This window comes from Lampetra planeri, chromosome 4 (assembly GCF_965212315.1).
Source record: "Lampetra planeri chromosome 4, kcLamPlan1.2.h2, whole genome shotgun sequence".
NCBI lineage: Eukaryota > Metazoa > Chordata > Hyperoartia > Petromyzontiformes > Petromyzontidae > Lampetra > Lampetra planeri.
The window spans coordinates 26,373,171-26,392,824 of NC_136110.1; the positions used below are offsets into that span (position 1 = coordinate 26,373,171).

General features: G+C 42.3%; 1 protein-coding gene across 3 annotated transcripts in view; it reads right to left on the bottom strand.

Annotated features, from left to right (window-relative positions):
* The window catches only part of LOC144717875 (receptor-type tyrosine-protein phosphatase kappa-like), a 132,749-nt gene that overhangs the window by 20,428 nt on the left and 92,667 nt on the right, over positions 1–19,654 (bottom strand). For 2 of the 3 annotated variants that reach the window (XR_013585156.1, XM_078593621.1), the window contains exons 17-23: positions 18,359–18,840; positions 13,369–13,456; positions 12,649–12,725; positions 11,727–11,753; positions 9,112–9,148; positions 8,604–8,701; positions 1,614–1,730 (exon numbers count right to left, since the gene is read on the bottom strand). Coding sequence is in view for 2 of the 3 variants with exons in the window: in XM_078593621.1 (XP_078449747.1) it covers positions 1,614–1,730; positions 8,604–8,701; positions 9,112–9,148; positions 11,727–11,753; positions 12,649–12,725; positions 13,369–13,456; positions 18,359–18,840 (926 nt within the window). In the remaining variant the exon portion in view is untranslated. The remainder of the gene's footprint in view (positions 1–1,613; positions 1,731–8,603; positions 8,702–9,111; positions 9,149–11,726; positions 11,754–12,648; positions 12,726–13,368; positions 13,457–18,358; positions 18,841–19,654) is intronic. The other variant, XM_078593622.1, reaches the window with a different exon arrangement.

Sequence of the window (19,654 nt, forward strand, 5' to 3'; positions counted from 1 at the left end):
AGTTTGCCTCTTCTCCCTGTGTTCACGTGGATTTTTCTCTGGGTTTTTCCCTCCACATCTAGAAACATGCTACACATTTTCACGTGATAAGACACTTCGTTGAGCTATCATTTGTGGCCAGATTGCTTCTGAACAAGAGCTGTATAACTCTGTGGGCCTTACCTGGTAAATACACTCGGTCGCACTACATCGATGGGGTAAGGTTAGGGCCATCTCAGAGGGTCCCTGGAGGACTGAGGCTGGATACAATATGGGGCCCCTTATTTATTCGCAACAAAAACACAAAGGCACGTTGTGGGGCCCTCCTTTTTGTGAAACCTGGAGCAAATGACCCCTTTTGCTACACCCCACTATGCACAACCCTGCCTAGGGTTCTCTTGCATCCAAAAGTGAACACTTTTTGTGGTCAAGGATTGAGAAGAACATTCAAAGAGCAGGCCAAAACTACATTAGCTTCACAACCATTTTCTCTCATCAAAATTCCATAAGTACAAAGAAACCATGAAATCCCTTTATAACCAAGCTGGTGAGGTTTGAAACGTAAATTTGTAAGCAGGATTTTAATATTTCAGGTAAACGTAACACCATCCATTTATATTTGATGCGTCTTTTCAACAAATTCAGGGTGACGTTAGTCATAGCGATACACTTGTGTATCAGTCTTCGTGATGTGTTTGTTTAAAAACATAATTTGCAGCCCATTGTCAAGCCACTTCTGGATGGATTCCCCACACAGTGTCAGTTATGGGGGTTATTTGCTCACACTTCAGCAAGCTGGTAAGTGTACGTTGGCAAAGCGGAGAAGGGCACACAAATTTGCCGCTTGCACAGATGCCAGGTACGGGCAGGAATGAAACTGTTCACCAGGTTCAGAGCACAATGAGCTGATTCCACTGCACCGCTGGTCCACTCGTGCAGTGAAATCGTGCATTTGAATCTCCTATTTTTGGAGACCCGGAGTTTTGAAATGTTTTCACTTTGTCAAACGTAACCTTGCGTTGGATGCGACGTTAATTTGATTGCCCCATCTGCTTGCAAACATTAATTAAGAGTAGTTCACCGTGTGTCAGTTTGATGGCCAAATTAGCCACCTGCTTTGGATAATTTCTCACTAAACAAATGGGACTTCCTAGCAAACATGGAAGATGCATGCAAATAAATACTGCCACTGTTAGTACGTGAATGTATTTATCCATACGTCTTAATTCTTATTAATACAGGAAGTGAACATTACTTGAGGTAGATGAGAATTCCAGTGGGTGCATGAACAACAAATATAATATTAATCCCCTTTATTAAACGAACAAAATACGTTTACCTTCACAACATGGATATATAAGTTGACTAAAGATAGCCCAAACGTAGATGCACAAATAATCAAAAAAATAATCTAGGAAAAAAAAGAATAATCCAGGAAACAAATCGAAATATGAAGCGCTCACAACTTAAAAACCAAAACCCATCAAAACTAACATCCAAGTGAAGCAATGTGCGTGTAGTCCCGTCGACACACAATCTTATGCCAGACAAAAAGGATAACCCCCCACCCTCCCGAGGCAAAGTGAAGATGTGGCAGCGGTAGACTTTAGTGAAACGGCTTAACACGTACGTACCCGCTCCACGCGAAACGTTCGGATGATGTATTCCGACAGCATCTCCGTGTCTGCCAGTGTCACCTTGATGTCCCCATACACGTCACTGCCATCGGGCCAGTACTTGCAACACTTGATCTGGCGGATAAATACAATGAGCACATACATATTGCTATTGGGTACAACGGTGGGAATAACAGAAGTCACAATGGCTGGCAAGTTGCGATTGTTTTAACGATAGGATAGTACATTTCACGATCTATTGATAATGATCACCATGAGTTTACCTTACCTTTGCAATTGTTTAAGAAAAAAATGTGTATCGTCTAGTTTTGGTGCTGTGATGTACTTCATGTACGAATAAAGATTGATTTAATAGTGGATTCGACTGCAATTCACTCAACATATGTCTGTCCTGAGCCTTTTTAATCACTGTAACTTTACAAGCTATTGTATAATGCTTATGATGTACGTGCTGCCAGAAGTGATGATGTCATATATTGGACACACTGTCAATTATGCCATAAAACACTTTACGAATAATTCATTTAATAGGTGAGAGCTTGCTTTTACTTAAATTATTGTAAGCTTCATTATTATTTCATGTCAGAAAATAGTAATTGAATGAAAGCATAAATGAGTAACGATAATTACGCCACAACGATATTCTACAGAAAAAAATAACCTTGACAATTATCGTGGATTTCGATTAAAAGCTTTCGTGACTGCAGGGATTCATCTTCTTGGTTCTTTCGGTAAAGTCACGTAGAAGGGAAATAATAAAATAATAAAAATAAAACATATTAAAATAATTCTCACGACGTTTCGATCACAACGCAAGCAGCCGTCCTCAGGTGAAGACCAGGTCTGTCGGGGAGACAGCGTCTGAGGACGGCTGCTTGCGTTGTGGCCGAAACGTCGTGAGAATTATTTTATTTTTATTATTTTATTACTTCCCTTCTACGTCACTTTACCGAAAGAACCAAGAAGATGAATTATCGTGGACGTTGCGTCGACACAAAATCTTGGAGCATCGCTCCATCGCGGCAACCACAGCCATGCGCGTGTGTTCGTTTCATTAAAGGATGTGCAAATGAGATGGAAACATTCTGAGAATACAACAATATCGCATCGTTCAGATCGTAGCTCCTGTATTCAATATCGACGAACCAAACCATCAACTCTGCAATTTAATTCGCCACCGTGATAGTTACAGCGTAAGAGCATTGAGCTCTGCTTGAGTTTCAAGGCTGGGATATAATTGAAATGAGTACTTTCAAATTGAAATAAAACGCTGTTTTCGTGTTGCTATAATTTTACTTCAATTAAGAATGCTTGTAGATGTGTACACTACACCAGTGCAAAATATTGTATTGAGATCAATTGTTCTGTATTGTGCAATAAAATGTTTTCGGTGATTAATTATTTCACACTCCCATTTGAGAATGACTTCAAAGGTTAACTTTTGTAATGCAGTAGAATTAAATTAATACTAATAAATGCCAAGCATGCTGCTATGTAATGGCAAGCACACTGGACTTTCAATTCAGAGGTCGCCGGTTCAATCTCTCGATGGGGCAGTTGAAACAATGGACACGTTTATTAAATGCCCCCACCACTGTCCACCCAGGAGTATAACTGTGTACACCACACCATTGGAACCTCATTTGCCAGTAAAAATATGATAATTGTTTTTTTACCCTTCTATCTGGCAACAAAACTGACACCTTTTTTACAAGGAGTCATGTTTGCATAGACCACAATACCTGCAGTCATAATGCAAACAAAAAACATAACTCTGATAATGTGCACTGTCCTTGAAGTTGATTGGTCCACACCCGAGACAGCTTTCCTTAGAGCCTAGTCTCACATGAGTTGGACCAGATGATGCATTATGACTGCAGGTATTGTGGTCTATGTAAACATGACTCCTTGTAAAAAAGGTGTCAGTTTTGTTGCCAGATAGAAGGGTAAAAAAAACAATTATGTGTACACCACAGTTAGGATATCGATGGGTCACGTGTGGTAACTACCACCTCTTCCAAGAGTAGGTCATAACACCCTCTCAGGGGGCTCTCTGGATCTCCCTCCAGCGGTGGCCCTTTCTCTAGCAGTGGCGTTGGTGAGTAATTTCAGACCAGCACTTTTACCTATACCTAAATGAGTCAAATAATATTTTGAACTGGGTTTATTCTATATTAGCAATCTCCCTTAGTAGCAGCTATAACCCCAACGCAAGCCCTGTTTCACTGGCTTAGTTGATATCTCGAGCAGTCGTCCTACTCCCATCCATGGAGGACAACCTATATTCCAAGATTTTGGTTTCCACCGAGGTGCATTATGGGAAGAATGGAAAGAACAACATGTAACTGGCAAAACACACAACTTTTTGAGATGTAATGTTATGGGGATCCTTTCGGATTTACCAAGGCAGCTACCTAAAAAGGGAACTATTCTGGAAAATCAGTACAGGTGGCAACCTTAACCACGCATTGCCAAAGCCAGCTACAGGCTCGGGGTCCTCTTGACTGCGTAATCACTTCGTCACCAGCAAGTGGCAGCACTGATCCATCTACTATTGTCTCGAAAAGTAAACCAGCAACGTGAAACACGGAGGTAATGGTGGCGCATGTGTTATGGAATATTTCCATTATTATTGCAGGTTGATGTTAAGTTTGAAGTGTCACATTTAGCATTATAATTTTTTATGCCATTTTTCTTTCATGTTTACAAACTGCAGTTCTATGCACTTTTATATTTTATGCCTGTGCCTCTACCCTGGCTGTCAAATATTGCCACATTATTTAAGATAAAAAAAATTAGGATGATAAAACCAGAAAATGACATTGATGAACCACGAAAAATTATCGCCGCATAAAACAAAAACCATGCCACATGATGCAATGCATGATAAGCAGTACAATTTTAGAATCTTAAAATTCTTATTTCTGTATTTGTTTAAAATCTTTTTTTTCAAACGAGGCTATAGCAAACAATATATTTAATTAACTTATAAATGTTGTATTGGCCTATCTAAATGCTCAAGCAACACAACAGTGCATCTTTAAAAAAAAATTTCCATTGCAGTAAATCAGCCAATGGGTAATTTAGTTCTGCATTGATGCAGCATTGTGATTATTTCATGATAAAAATAAATGTATATTTTTGAAAGATATACAGCCCTTGGTCAATCCATTGCAAGATGAAGGCGTCCCATGGTGTGTTGGCCATGGGGGTTGTTTAACCAAACTTCAGTGCAGGTTGGTGAAGAAGGGGGTGGGAGGGGGAGGAGGGGGAGGGGGAGGGGGAGGGGGGGGAGGGGGAGGGGGAGGGGGGGGAGGGGGAGGGGGAGGAGGGAGAGGGGGAGGGGGAGGGGGAGGAGGGGGAGGGGGAGGGGGAGGGGGAGGAGGGGGAGGGGGAGGGGGAGGAGGGGGAGGGGGAGGGGGAGGGGGAGGGGGAGGAGGGGGAGGAGGGGGGGGGCGGGGGAGGAGGGAGGAGGGGGGGGCGGGGGAGGAGGGGGGGGCGGGGGAGGAGGGGGGGGGCGGGGGAGGAGGGGGGGCGGGGGAGGAGGGGGGGGCGGGGGAGGAGGGGGGGGGGCGGGGGAGGAGGGGGGGGGGCGGGGGAGGAGGGGGGGGGGCGGGGGAGGAGGGGGGGGGGCGGGGGAGGAGGGGGGGGGCGGGGGAGGAGGGGGGGGGGGGCGGGGGAGGAGGGGGGGGCGGGGGAGGAGGGGGGGGCGGGGGAGGAGGGGGGGGGGCGGGGGACTCTATTGTGTGTAGGGTGTGTAGGCATGTAGACACTACTGACTCTATTGTGTGTAGGGTGTGTAGGCATGTAGACACTACTGACTCTATTGTGTGTAGGGTGTGTAGGCATGTAGACACTACTGACTCTATTGTGTGTAGGGTGTATAGGCATGTAGACACTACTGACGCTATTGTGTGTAGGGTGTGTAGGCATGTAGACACTACTGACTCTATTGTGTGTAGGGTGTGTAGGCATGTAGACACTACTGACGCTATTGTGTGTAGGGTGTGTAGGCATGTAGACACTACTGACGCTATTGTGTGTAGGGTGTGTAGGCATGTAGACACTACTGACTCTATTGTGTGTAGGGTGTGTAGGCATGTAGACACTACTGACGCTATTGTGTGTAGGGTGTGTAGGCATGTAGACACTACTGACGCTATTGTGTGTAGAGTGTGTTGGCATGTATATACTACTGACTCTGACTATATTTCACAATATTCGTAAACCTTTTGGATCAACTTTTTACCCCCATATCTGGGGGTGTTTGGGGGGGGTCCACTTTCCATAGCTTTTTTATTCAGGCCTTCTGAAATGCTCTCTTATAAATGAGTTGACAGACGAACAGAACGCCGGCTTTTTATAATAGTTGCGTTTTAGAGTATTTGGCTGCTATACATTTGCACGTGATAAGCCACTTCGTTGAGCCAACCTTATGTTGCCAGGTCGCTTCTGAAAAAGACCCATATAGGTCGATGGCCTTATCTGGTAAAATACAATTTTTTAGTTTATAGTTTAGTTCCGACTTGTCCACATGGCAAAGTCACGTCGCCAGAGTTGACGGTGCAAAGCACTAATCGCTATAATTAAAAATGTTGTATATATATAATAGTAAAAAGTGAGTGTTCGGGAAATTAATGGTCCATTTATGCACCATGCTCAGAATAACTTAAAGAATAGCTGCAAGGTACAAAATGTAATTCAAAAAGGCATCTTCAGCATTGCTTCAGTGATTCTGATATATTAGCTCAAACGAAAAAGAATCAATTCAGATCAAAACCTCGCATGCCACTTGCCTGTGGTCATCGACGCTAGGTGCAGCAGCGTACAATACATCAGAATTTCGTAATTTGATATCATGCCCTTGAGACACCCCCAAATAGTTAAAGCCACATTGCCAGCAGACCAAGTCACTTGGAGAGGCGGTTGCAATGCCCCCACCAACGTGGGAGTGGCTCAAGCCACAGATGTTCCCAGCCAGAGGCAACGAACGTTAACGCTTCGGCTCGTGTAAACGACAGACGTATTCACCTACTAAATATACCCAGCGCCCCACTTCCATGTCCTTCTGAGTGCCTTGCAAAAGTCACACGCTGCCTGCAAATTAAAGCACGTGTTCTGGAGGCATTTGTTTTACTCCCCCCGCCAGAAAAATTGTATATATCATATCATAATGCGTCTGACTGTACAATAATTACAATACAATACAATAATTTTTCATGGAGCCGTTCAGCGCCAAAACAAAAAGAGTAACTCTGCAGTGCATATCATGCTCAATAGAAATATAAAATGGGAAAAATCGCAATTATTTTTTTGGTATGCACGGCAATAGGAATTTTAAAGTGGAGCAGCAATGTTTTTTTTTTCTTTCCCAGACAATACTGTTCGGTAGCTCTCGCATTATCCGAAGCTGCAAATTGTCATTTGCATTCAATGTGTCACGATCACAGGGCCCTGACAGAGCAAAAACGTTTTCAAGTTTTATTTTGCTCTATTGTGAAAATTACTGCGGTCGTGCGCACAATTGCCCCCGCAGTAACCCTTGGGGCTCCAATGCACCGACATTTCAAACATGTCAGCAGATCTTGAAATGCAAATAGTAACATTAGCTCCACTAACACGTCTAATTTGTACGCCCGTATCAAAGATGTCACCTTAAGGTGGTTTGGACAACCTTGGGTCAGTAGAGACACATCCAGGTTGAGCACTCAGCAGTTCAAGAAGGGAGAGACTGCATCCTATCCCAAGGACTCTAATTGAATGCCTGGCCTCGAACGAAACAAGTGACAATTATCTTTTGAACCTATCCAAAATCATCTTGGTCCAAAACCTGGCGTAGTTTGTGAACATCGGCAATGGTGAGATAAAGGTGGCAGTGTTTGGTGCTGGTCCTATTATATTATCTTGTGCGCCATGCTGGCATGAATGGATACTTGCCAAACGCACTTGTCCCAGTAGCCTTCATGGCAAAATTAGATTTCTGCTTTTCTACGCTCATATCGCTATGTATTTGATGCAGTTGTTAGGGTGCTGCGCTACAAACCCAAGAACCAGAGCTCGATTCCCACTCAAGATCAATTGCAGCGGGGGTATATTTGAACTGGTCCTGATGGGCCTCCACTAGGTCGACTCAGCCTTAAATGAGTACCTGGCGCAGTGTGTAAACATCAGCACTGGGGAGGAGAAGGTAGCCGGGCGTGGTTCTGGCCAACCCAACTCCCTCGTGTGCCACAGTGCCGGCCTTCATAGGTGCTCGCTAACAGCACTTGCCCCAACAGTCTATAAAGGCAATACAGGGATATGTATCTTTGTACTGAGTTATAATGGAAGGCTACAAGGCTGTAGCATGCAGAATGTGTTTCCTGGGATCTGTCACTAGACTGATTTACACCAATCTGCTTGCTATGCATGTGCAATAGACCTGTGCAAGCTCGAGACGCGTAAGCCTTATCCAATGTGCGTTTGTTTGCTTCGCTGATGAGACGTATCAGGGATTGCTGAATGTGTCCCTGGCTTGTGATGTGCACTGACATTGGGTTTGATCCTCGATACGAACAGGTTTGAAGAGAACCGAGGCTTGTGTTAGAAATTTTATTTAAGAATCAATTGCATAGGGATTTCTATGTTTGAGCTCATGGCACGAAAGGATATCCTGTGAATAACAGTAAGATTTCCCTCAGATATGTACACATTGTATATGGATTTATACTGCTCACTTCATTTCCAACAGGATTCCTTGTTTAAAAAAAAAAAGGATTAAATATTTTTTTCTGTCTTTGCTGGCTGAGAACTCCAGTGGGCTGTCGCCAATATTTGTAAACGTGGACGTCGATGCATTGCTGCTCGTCGCCCTGCTCGGTGCAACAAACAGCAGCTCACACTATCTCAGAGGACATCACCGAAAGGTTATTCCCCAGAGCATTAGGCCTATTAGAACGACCAAAGATGTTTGCCTACATACTCTTTTAAAGAGATGCATGCGCTTACCCTGCCCACTTCCACCAGATTGGTGACCATTATGATGCTGCCACTGCGTTCTTGCCAGAGCATCCTCCAGAAGCCGCCAACTGTGTCGGGAAGCGGACCTGAACGCGGGTGCACAATGGAAATAAAATCAATGCTCGATGGTCCAATGCCTTTCGGCCAATATAAATCAAACTGTGTTGTTTTATTTTTTTTTTGGTTTTGTTTATTCTTTCTTTCCATTATACGGGGTACATCCATTGCACGACTACAGTACGGACGCTTCGAAAAAAAAAACACAAGAGCTCATTTTAAATAAACCGCACAATTCCAAATTTACCGCCGGCCTTGTTTCAACAGGATAAACTGACGCGTTGTAATTCACCACGTTATTGGAGACGCTTTAATTAGCAGGCTGTGTTTATAAGCTACGCGGCGGCCACTGTAAAATGATGCTTTCGTGAGGAAATACAGCATGCTGTATTGACAATATACAGCTGTTTTGTGAGATAACTCAATTATTCTGACTTGCCTTGTGTTGCGATATAATGGTGCGTTCGGTAGTATCCCTGCAGAAAGAGAGACAAAAGAATACTGTTTGAATTTCAGGTCCTTTGAGCTGTCACATAACATTCAAATGAAACGCATCAGAATCGCTGCTCCACTACGTACGCATTGTCGAGCGAGATCACACAACGAAGCGTGCACCGGATTAATTGTGCAAAAGTTAGGTTTGATGAGCTCTGCAAAAGACATTTTTTGAGAGAGGAGGAAAAAAAACACACAAGCATACATTAACCTTTCAGTTGAACTGGTTTAAGCTGAATATACCGTTCATGAAATGTTACTGCAGGAAAAGGACAAATCGCTGATAATGGGGAATAAAACAAAAATCGCTTGCCTGCCCTGCTGCGATAAAATAGAGCACCACGGTTGGGAGCTCCCATGCCTCCAAAGAGCCAACTCAAAAGGAGAGTCATTAACCTTTTCCGGAAATTCCTGGAACCCCTTTAACAACATCCCGTGAGAACTATCGTTCAGGCAACTGTGCCGCCTATTACAAAGAGTTAGGGCTCTGTGGAAGTGTTATAAAGGCCCGTATAAATGCCACAAACAGCCCTATCTTTTATTTTTCACTTCATTCAGGGAAAAAGGGCCTTAACGCGGCATAACTTAAGCAGAAACACATTCATCTCCTCCCTGTGCTACATGTCTGGATATTGTTGTGGTATTATAGCTTTTCAATGCGACAATGGGTGGGTAATGCTGGTCAGAAATAAGATTTCTTGATGTCCAGAAACATCAGAAAGCATAGAAATGAATTACTGTAATTGCAGTACCATTATCAACTCGTTGACAATGAATTAGTACACAGTTCTTGAATATGCTGCATATAATTATATATTATGTCCATATAATGCTCATTCACATTCCATTTCATTCCAGTGGAATTCAAATAAACTTCCTGTGTAGAGAGTATATGTTTATTACCAGTTATCCCAGGACGAATAAAATATCTCCTTGTATCATTGTAAGCTTTAGAAACCATTTAGAAAATAAGTGTGCACCGGCACAATTCCATAATTTCAGCAGGGAAAGGGATAAAGGTGCAGCCCTGCAGCTGCTTGCTCTTGCCATTGCTGGTGGAAAGGGCCTCTACTTGAGCAAGCTCTTGAGAGCTTCCCACATTGGCCAGACATCTTGAAAAGAGGTGGGTGTACTCACGCTTTGCCCCACCACGCATGACCGACCAATGGACTAAATGTGGTTTCACTCATGCATGCTTCTGGATGGGCAGAGGCAGGGAGATGTAAGAAACTTAGCCCCATTGTTTCAAACACCCAGCCAAGAGAGAGAACTTGGTGTGACCTCCGGTGACCTCTGGTATGCCACCTATTACGCCGTGTTGAATATAAATGATTAAATAAGTCAAATCAAACTTTGCCTAAGTAGGAAAGTGTTTCAAAAGCTACAAAGTATATATACAGAATGGTAAAACACTGACCTCAAATTAATCATTTCTATTGCTGTATATATGCCATGATGATATATGGGAGGAGTAGTGCTGGCACAGTGGTTAGCAAACTCCACTATGAACCTGGCATCGAAATTTGCTTTCCTGGCCAGCAGACATTATCAGCGGAAAGTGATGATATCAACCGATCCTGGTTCAGATATCACCCTTATACAACCTGCTCTGACCAGCGCTGAAGTATGGTAAAATTACACTGACGTCTGGGACCATGTGGCGAGGCCTTCTTACAGAAATTGATTTAAAAGGACTACAAATTATAATAATTATACAAGCTTTTTAAATCTTGATATGCTATGCGAGTTAAAACTAATGTTGGTCCTTACACGGAAATATTGTACTTTGATTTTATTTTTTTATGTCATTGCATGTAACAGAGGCACCATAAATTTCGATTTAAAGCTTTCGTGACTGCAGGGATTCATATTCTTGCTTCTTTCGGTAAAGTCACGTAGAAGGGAAATAATAAAATAATATAAATATAAAACAATATTATTTCCCTTCTACGTGACTTTACCGAAAGAACCAAGAATAAGAGGCACCATAGTCACCCAGTAGCATAGGTGTATTTACCAAGCGCTTGACATGATTTCCTGATATAGATGGCTCTTTACTGAATACTGTACATTTAATCGAGTTGCAATGGCTTATTGTTACCACCAGTTCAGAAACATTCTAATATTATTAATTACATGCAGCATGCGCATTACTAAACAATATTCAATGATGAGTGAAAAAAAGGGGGGAGGAATGATATCGCTAGAATGAGGAAGCCCTCTGTGCCTGATTAAAATGCTTCCTTTAAAAGGATGCCAAGCCATGCCCCGACAAATGAGCAAATATGAATTAAGATGAAAAATGCGGGTGTTAATAACGATAGCAGAACAACAACAACAAAAAAAACCTAATCAATTTCTACGTGTATATGAAGAGCCACCTTAAAAACTCATCTCTCTGTTTCCATGGCCCTATTAACACCGGAGTGTGTTTTGAGCGTGGTCCATATTGACTCGGCCCATATTAAACAGAGATAGGTTCATTGGGCAAACACGGCTGTGGCTATCATGTTAGAGCAGCCCGACAAACGTGCGCGCATGGGCCCCGGCCGATCTTACCATGCTCAGCTCTCGGCAGCAACGCAGCTGATGTCCCAATGCAAAGCATGGGAGAAGCGCGCGCGCGCGCGCGCGTGTGTCACATGAGAGAGAGAGAGTGAGTGAGCTACTTTGAACATTACACAATGTAAATATGTGCTCAGACCGACTTCAAAAGAGGGAGGGAGGGTAGATTTTTCGCTGTGTTCCGGTGGTGGACAAGCAGAGCATCGCAACAAATGGCGCTTGCCAATCACGGTGCTAACTTGGTAGACTATACTAGAGCAGACGTGGAATTCCTAGTAACACATTTTTTTCCATCATATAACGCAAAGTCAATGCATTATTATCGATATAGATCAATCCTACCTTAACCCGCAGAGCTATTGCTGTAAATTGCCATCGTAGAGCTTTTACAGTTGATGCTGTGCTTAATTCTAGTTGCATAAACTCCACGTTTGATTAATATAACCACCTCGCAATTAAATCCAATATATTGGCGGCGTGTAACCAGCCCTCGAGGAGGACTTACAGCAGCCTCCGTGATAGATTAGTGCAATAGATGACTGCTTGAAACACTTTGAGTGGTCGCTTTCAAAGAAACATAAACGCCCAATAAACATGTAGCTAGTGGACTGGAGCATCATTAATATTTAATCACTGCATGCACAAAGCCAGCACAAAGCCAGCACATAGCAAACTATTTCTATTAACCAAATACAGAGGGCATAACGGGCCATTCATTTATTTATTTATTATATTTTTCTAAAGTCTGCACGGATAATGTCAACACCCGGTGAAACGTAACACAGCGAGATTAGAGGGACCACATCTCTTGTCGTTCCAGGATAGATTTTAATAACCAGAAATATCATCTTTCCCAATGTGAGCTGTGGAAGTCAATATGGACAATTCCGATGCATGACATTGAAAATCCACTTACGTCAACGTAGTTGGCATTGATGTAATCACTGTTTTGTTCCTCGTCCAATACATTCAACATCACCCTGGAATGGTCATCTGTCAGAGTGGGTAAGTGAGCAAAAAAACCAAGTAAATATATATAACATTCGAAATACGGCATTCAAAAAAGACTTTGAACACGCTTATGGCAATTTGAAATCAACACATCGGCTTACATTATTCATTCTAGATTTGAAGCTTTCGTGACTGCAAGGAATCATACTCAGTTTTTTTCGGTAAAGCCACGTAGGTAAAAAAAATAATTAACATTATTCATGTTGATTTTTTAAGACAAAAGGGGCGTCGACCAACAACCCCACATTTCGATTTAAAGCTTTCGTGACTGCAGGGATTCATCTTCTTGGTTCTTTCGGTAAAGTCACGTAGAAGGGAAATAATAAAATAATAAAAATAAAACATAATAAAATTATTCTCACGACGTTTCGACCCCAACACCTGAGGACGGCTGCTTGCGTTGTGGCCGAAACGTCGTGAGAATTATTTTATTATGTTTTATTTTTATTATTTTATTATTTCCCTTCTACGTGACTTTACCGAAAGAACCAAGAAGATGAACCCCACATTTATATTTTGAAGTGCGTGTGTATTTTTAATTTTCTCCATTCCTTTGTAGACAGAAAAGTGTTGACTCGGCTGTGCCGCCGACACCACTGAGCCAAAACGAAATGCATCGACTCACAAGCGATGATGTTGCCGTATCTGTTCTTGGCCCGATTTTCATCTCGCTTAGCCACATCCCATGGAGCCGACTGTCCCTCAAAAAAACTCTGAAAACAAGAAGAGAGAAGAGAAGAGATATGCAAAATGAAATGTTCACATACGTGCGTAAAAATAAATAAAACCCTTTAAGTCGAAGACACGCTTCACAAATTCTCTATTCTGAGTGCTATACTATATTGTAATGAAACCTTTTTGTCGGGATCATTTTGCTACTTCTCTCGATGGTTATATCGGTTGGTTAAAGTGTTAGCTGCGTTGCCCGCAATGTTGCTTAACAATTCTCGACACTATATTTAAGCTGTGTTAATTCAAGGCTGTCCTCTGGGTACAAAATGCACACGACTTTGGATGAAAGATTATTTGAAATATAGTCACTCCATGTACTGATGCGATGTATGGACAACAGCCAAGCTTCCCTCTTTTAAATGCATTTGGCCAAAGCTGAAAATAACAGCTCCAGATGTCTATTAGTCTGCAAGCCAAAATGTATATTTTTCTGAGTTCCTTTTATAATAGCAGAATTTTTGCTAAGATTACATTTTATATATGCATATATGTCATTTAGTCTAAACATGGGTTGATTGCCCTCTTCTTTAATGAGGCACACGCTGGTTTTTTTTATATAGATAGACTGATAAATACTGTCGAATAATGCGAGAAGAGAAAAGGCCAGCCACCATCAGACTCATTCTGTTATTGATTAAACAAATCACAAGGTTTCCCATCAGAGCCAGAACACAAGAAACTATGATTTTGTCTGGGCATTGGCAACCATCTTAACCAGGAATTTGTCAGTGAGAATTTCTTTGTCATTTGTTTTAAACATTACATTCTTGTTACGATAGAATATATGTTTAATGGCAGTAAATGATCAATTAAAATAATTATGTTATTATCAGTGATAATACATATCAATGCTCGAAAATTACAGGAAGAAAATGTTGGGATAAATTACCGATTTTGCAATATCAAACAATCAATACATGCGTTCTACTTGTTATTTGTGGAACAATTTAAACGGTACGATATATAATGTCTAAGAAATGACTAACACGTACTTCTGTATCATCTGGCTTATTGCTGTGACTCACCTGAAAAATTGTTCTTTGTAGAATATATTCACCCAGTAATTAATGCACAATATTTTTGTTTCATGGCAGATGTATAAACTGTTATTAGCTTAACACATTTACCGTGAATTAACTTCTCCGTTCTACATTACCTCGGTGTGAAAACAACCGCTCTGTAAAGTTGCAGTGCCCCCCTGCGCCATATTCAAACTTGCAGGGAAGATGAATGCGTCGTGAGCTTGAGTGGATCACGTAACTTCACCAACCTCCTTAACCCCCCACTCACCGACTGAATTTCTTTCATATCTGAGCTGGAAAATGCCGATTGACAATTCCGTGCCATGTACGCAGGCCGTGCGCTTGCAAAGATATTCTCGTTTTGGGGGGGGGGGGGGGGGTCACTGCCGACGGGCCGTTGCTCGCGTGCCAAAAGGCTCGGAGCTGCTTCGAGGCAAATAAACACAACGGTGGCATTTTCAAAGCAATTAATGCGGAAGTGTAGGAGCTAACACAGGTGCCTATCAATGTGGCAGTGGCAACGCCTTTTCATCTGTAAGCACCAAGTCCCACTTATAGCAAGCGCCAGCCAAAAGAATACGTTTATCTTGATAATTGGATTCTGCCTCATTACGCATATGATCATTATCACCCTCCTCTTACCGTGTATGCCTTATTAATGCATAGAGATGGGGGGGTATATTTAAATAAAGCCTGACTGACTGTAGGAATGCTAATGATAATTTTGATATAAGTCTCAACTACAAATAGTATTTATCTTTTTTTCGATTTAAAGCTTTCGTGACTGCAGGGATTCATCTTCTTGGTTCTTTCGGTAAAGTCACGAAGAAGGGAAAAAATAAAATAATAAAAATAAAACATAATAAAATAATTCTCACGACGTTTCGGCCACAACGCAAGCAGCCATCCTCAGCAAGCAGCCGTCCTCAGGACGCTGCTTGAATTGTGGCCGAAACGTCGTGAGAATTATTTTATTATGTCTTTATTTATTTATTTTATTATTTCCCTTCTATGTGACTTTACCGAAAGAACCAAGAAGTATTTATCTTACTATTATTTTATTCAACGGTGAGGTTCTGCACAAAATTAAAAACAAATAATGGTGCCAATAGCCACTGATCAAGGACACTATCACTTTATAAAAGTATCTGCAACTAATATCAAGCGTGTAACTATCAGAGGTCCTCGATTATCTTGGAAACGCTAATTGATGTTTGAGAACGTCATGGACGAAAGATCCAAATTGCACCGCTTGTAACCCTGTGACCCTGTAATGAAAGTTGCAGAAGTTATTTTGATGTATTTAAAAAAAATGCGCATTAAAACAGGGTCAGATGACCTGGGGGTAATTGCATGACTGTGTGAGAACATCGTAAATTTATCACAGAGGTAGTTACTAGTATGGTATCAAATTTTCACTAACAGAGACAAATATAACATGTTATTAATGTTTCATGAACGTCAACGTTGAAAACGGTGATGGATTAGACCAGACATTCTACATATATTTTTAAGTTGATTAAATTGAGGTTCAAATCAAGTTGCTAAGATTTTTATACCAGGAATTAAAAGTCACATTATACCTATGCACTCACACGCCCAGATGCCCTATGTGCGATAACTGTTATTTAAACGAATAGAATGCCACTCTACAAAACATAAAAAACATGTGTGCAGAAAGAATGGTCGTATTTGGGAGGTGGTTACATTATACACACTACCAGGCCTCGTCTCTGGAATATGTTGGTCGGAAAGAAAAGGTTGTACCGTATTCCCATGGATTTTTCATTTGGCAGGTGTTCCCTTTTGCTATGCACAACATGGACTTTGCTTCAAGATACCGGTGGCAAGAGTTCACAGTCAATGCACTGTGGGTTGCTCTTGATGTGAGCATACTGATGTGCGAGTCACTTCAAGACCCAGGTACTGAGGTGAGAAAGTGTGCAAGGCCCTTTAAGAGGCTGTGCGCATTTAATAACGTGCACGATGAATGACAATTACAAGTTTAACTGTCAATGTTTACTTTGGGGGAAAAAATGTACTGACATATTAGACGAGACTTCTGAATCAGAGTTAATAAGCAAAGGGTAATTTGGGTTTGCTGAGTATTCGTAAACAAGCTAAACACGAAGTACAATTATCTTAAACCTAAGCTGCATCCATTAAGTGGTATGTTACCGATCGGTGTTATGTTTGTGTTTCATACACATGTATTACAATATAACTCTTAACCTTAACATATTTTCAAAGCTATGAATCTTAATCCTGACACCGGTGATGCTGAAGATATTTGCTGTCAGTGTTGGAAAATCCTCTGCTCTCTGTCTATCTCCTTGGCAGTTTGACAGGCCCATTGCTGTGCTGACGTGGGGATTAGCATTGTTTTTTTTAGGCAGCACACAATCTTCCCACTGGACTGACACACACACACTTATAAACGTGGCTATTTGAAAATACAAAATAGAGTAACATTCAAATTTTTTTTTAGCTCAACTACAACTGATTTTTTTTTATTTAAACGAACCAATGTTTTAAAATCATATTAATGTAGCAGCTGGGGAGGCCAGTGGGACAGAGTATAAAGGCAGTGTAAATAATGTTGTTTTTATAATATTGTAACGCCATACGATAATTGAGTTAAAAAAATGTTAACGCTGCTCTGATTGATAATTGTTTTTTTACCCTTCTCTCTGGCAACAAAACTGACACCTTTTTACAAGGAGTCATGTTTGCATAGACCGAAATACCTGCAGTCATAATACAAACAAAAGATATAACTCTGATAATGTGCACTGTCCTTGAAGTTGATTGGTCCACACCTGAGACAGCTTTCCTTAGAGCCTAGTCTCACATGGGTTGGACCAGATGACGCCAAAAGGCAAATGAGGTTCCCAAAGTGTAGCTGCTCTGATTGCGTATTCTGTTGGCTTTCAACGTCGCTTTCCACTATCAGACTATGGACATGTTTCAGTTACCAACACAACCAATAACTGATGTATAAAGAAACACAAAATACGAATTATAACTCATGAGCCTCGCCAATATATAGGCCATAAACATATTTTCACAGCCAATATGGGATATATCAAATGCTCTATCTGGATCTATATTTAGCCATCACAGTTTCAGACCTAATATTTGATCTTAAGTACCTGCCCCTAAAACAAGCCACCCATTGAAATGTTACTTTCTCAGGGAAACATGTTTTGTATATGGAGTGGTCGAATAACAGACCAAACAAAAGTTCACATTTCAGCTGGGGATCTTAGTGGCTTGTTTGAAAAAAAGAAGTAAGCTCACAGGGGAGTTAGCAGCCACATTGAATGGGCCCAATGAAGAATGCTTAAGGAGAGTTCTTCAGAGTAAGGTAGCAGGATGTCACCTGAAACGAGGAGGTTAGGATAAGAATTGGCCAATCGCTGGCTAAGTGCTCTTGTGGGTAAGGGAAGGGCCTGGGTGAGCTGGGTGTGCTATCTTGAATGTGAAAAGCGTGCACTTTGAGAGGGGCTTTCAGCGGAGCTGAGAGCCGGGGAAGGTTGCAACAAATGGAGGAAACTGTGGAAGACACATTATATCCGAAGGGATGAAGTATAGTTGCCATTGATGGATTAAAATGTGGGTTTAAAAACAAGAATGGACTGACATAGTGCTAGTGCTATTTTCAAACAGACTGAAAAGTACTCTAGCTGAGTATTGCCTCGGAAAGTATGTGGGATTGCAGTCCAATGCGAATTCACGAGTGACAAAAAAATCTCTAGAAAAAAAAAACACATTTCCAACAGGACGTTCTTGTGGCTTCCCATGCGCTGTGCCGAACTTGTCCATATCCCACCCACTCATTCATCCAGTTTGCTCTGTCACCTCATACTCCTCTTTGAAGCCATAGCCCTCCCCGGTCTTCATCTGTCCAATGTGCTGCAGGAGATCAGCCACGCGCACTGCAGGGTGCAGCCGCCCTGTGTGGTAGGCAGGTGAGTCGGGCCCATCCCTTGGGCGCCGGTGCCTCTGTGGTTGCTGTGGTTGTTGTTGCGGTTGTTGTTGCGGTTGTTGTTGCGGCTGTTGCTGCGGTTGTTGCTGCGGTGGCATTGGAGGCTGAGGGGGCGGTGCGTGGGGAGGCAGGTGGTGCGGCTGGCTCGGCGGGCCGTGGTGCGTGTGGAATGACCGCACCGCCTTGGCCATGCTGCCTCCTCCTCCACCGCCACTGCCACCACCGCCACCACCACCACCACCACTGCCACCACCGCCACCACCACCACCACTGCAGCCGATGACGCCGACCACACTGGGACCGCAAGCGAGGCCAGGCTGCTCCGCCGAGCAGTTCGCACTGCCATGGTTCTCATCTAGGACAAATGACAGACAAAGGGAGGATTTTGAATTATCTACATTTAATCATATTGCGTAACGTTTCCAAGAGTGTGCTGTATATATCTGTGTCCGATGAGTTGTGTCGCGGGAGTGTCGTTCGGTACGATGTCTCGCGTTTTGCCCAATGTGCTGAGAGCTTCTTCAGGAACCGACATAATAATAATAATAGTTCAATTTGTAACGCGCGCAAAAATTTGCAGACGTAGTGGCCGCAACTCAGAGGCGCGGAGCCAAGCTCAGAGTCGCGCTGAATTTGGTTCCTCTAGAGGCTCCCAGCATGTGGAGCAAATCGTCGGCCACGATGCTGGGAAACACGCGATACAACCTGAAAGAACATCGGGAGAGCTATTATTTTGGTAATGAACAGGAGTCATGTGTATTTATTATGAATGTTTTTTGGGGCATTCAGGAAGATAACAATGTGATCCGCTTGTACACACATTGGGATTCTGTGGGTCATGTGAATTCTCAATGCTGAAAGTGTGCACACAAAACAACACACTGTATGCGTGTGAACATCAGAAATCCTAATAGTGGTAGGATGCGGCAACGATGTCATATAATAACCACATTTTCGAGGGAAAATTTACACCGGCTTTTAAGATACGTAATTCATGGAATGAAACGTGCAGCAATTTCCACTGGAAGATTTAAAAGCTTTGGTGGGTGATTATTTTCTGCGACAAAATGGAACGGTTTTTTTGCTCAGCATGTAAAACTAGTGGGGAAATAAAGTATTAACAGCATGCAAGGCAGGAAAATGAGTCACGTTGTACACATAAGGCAGAT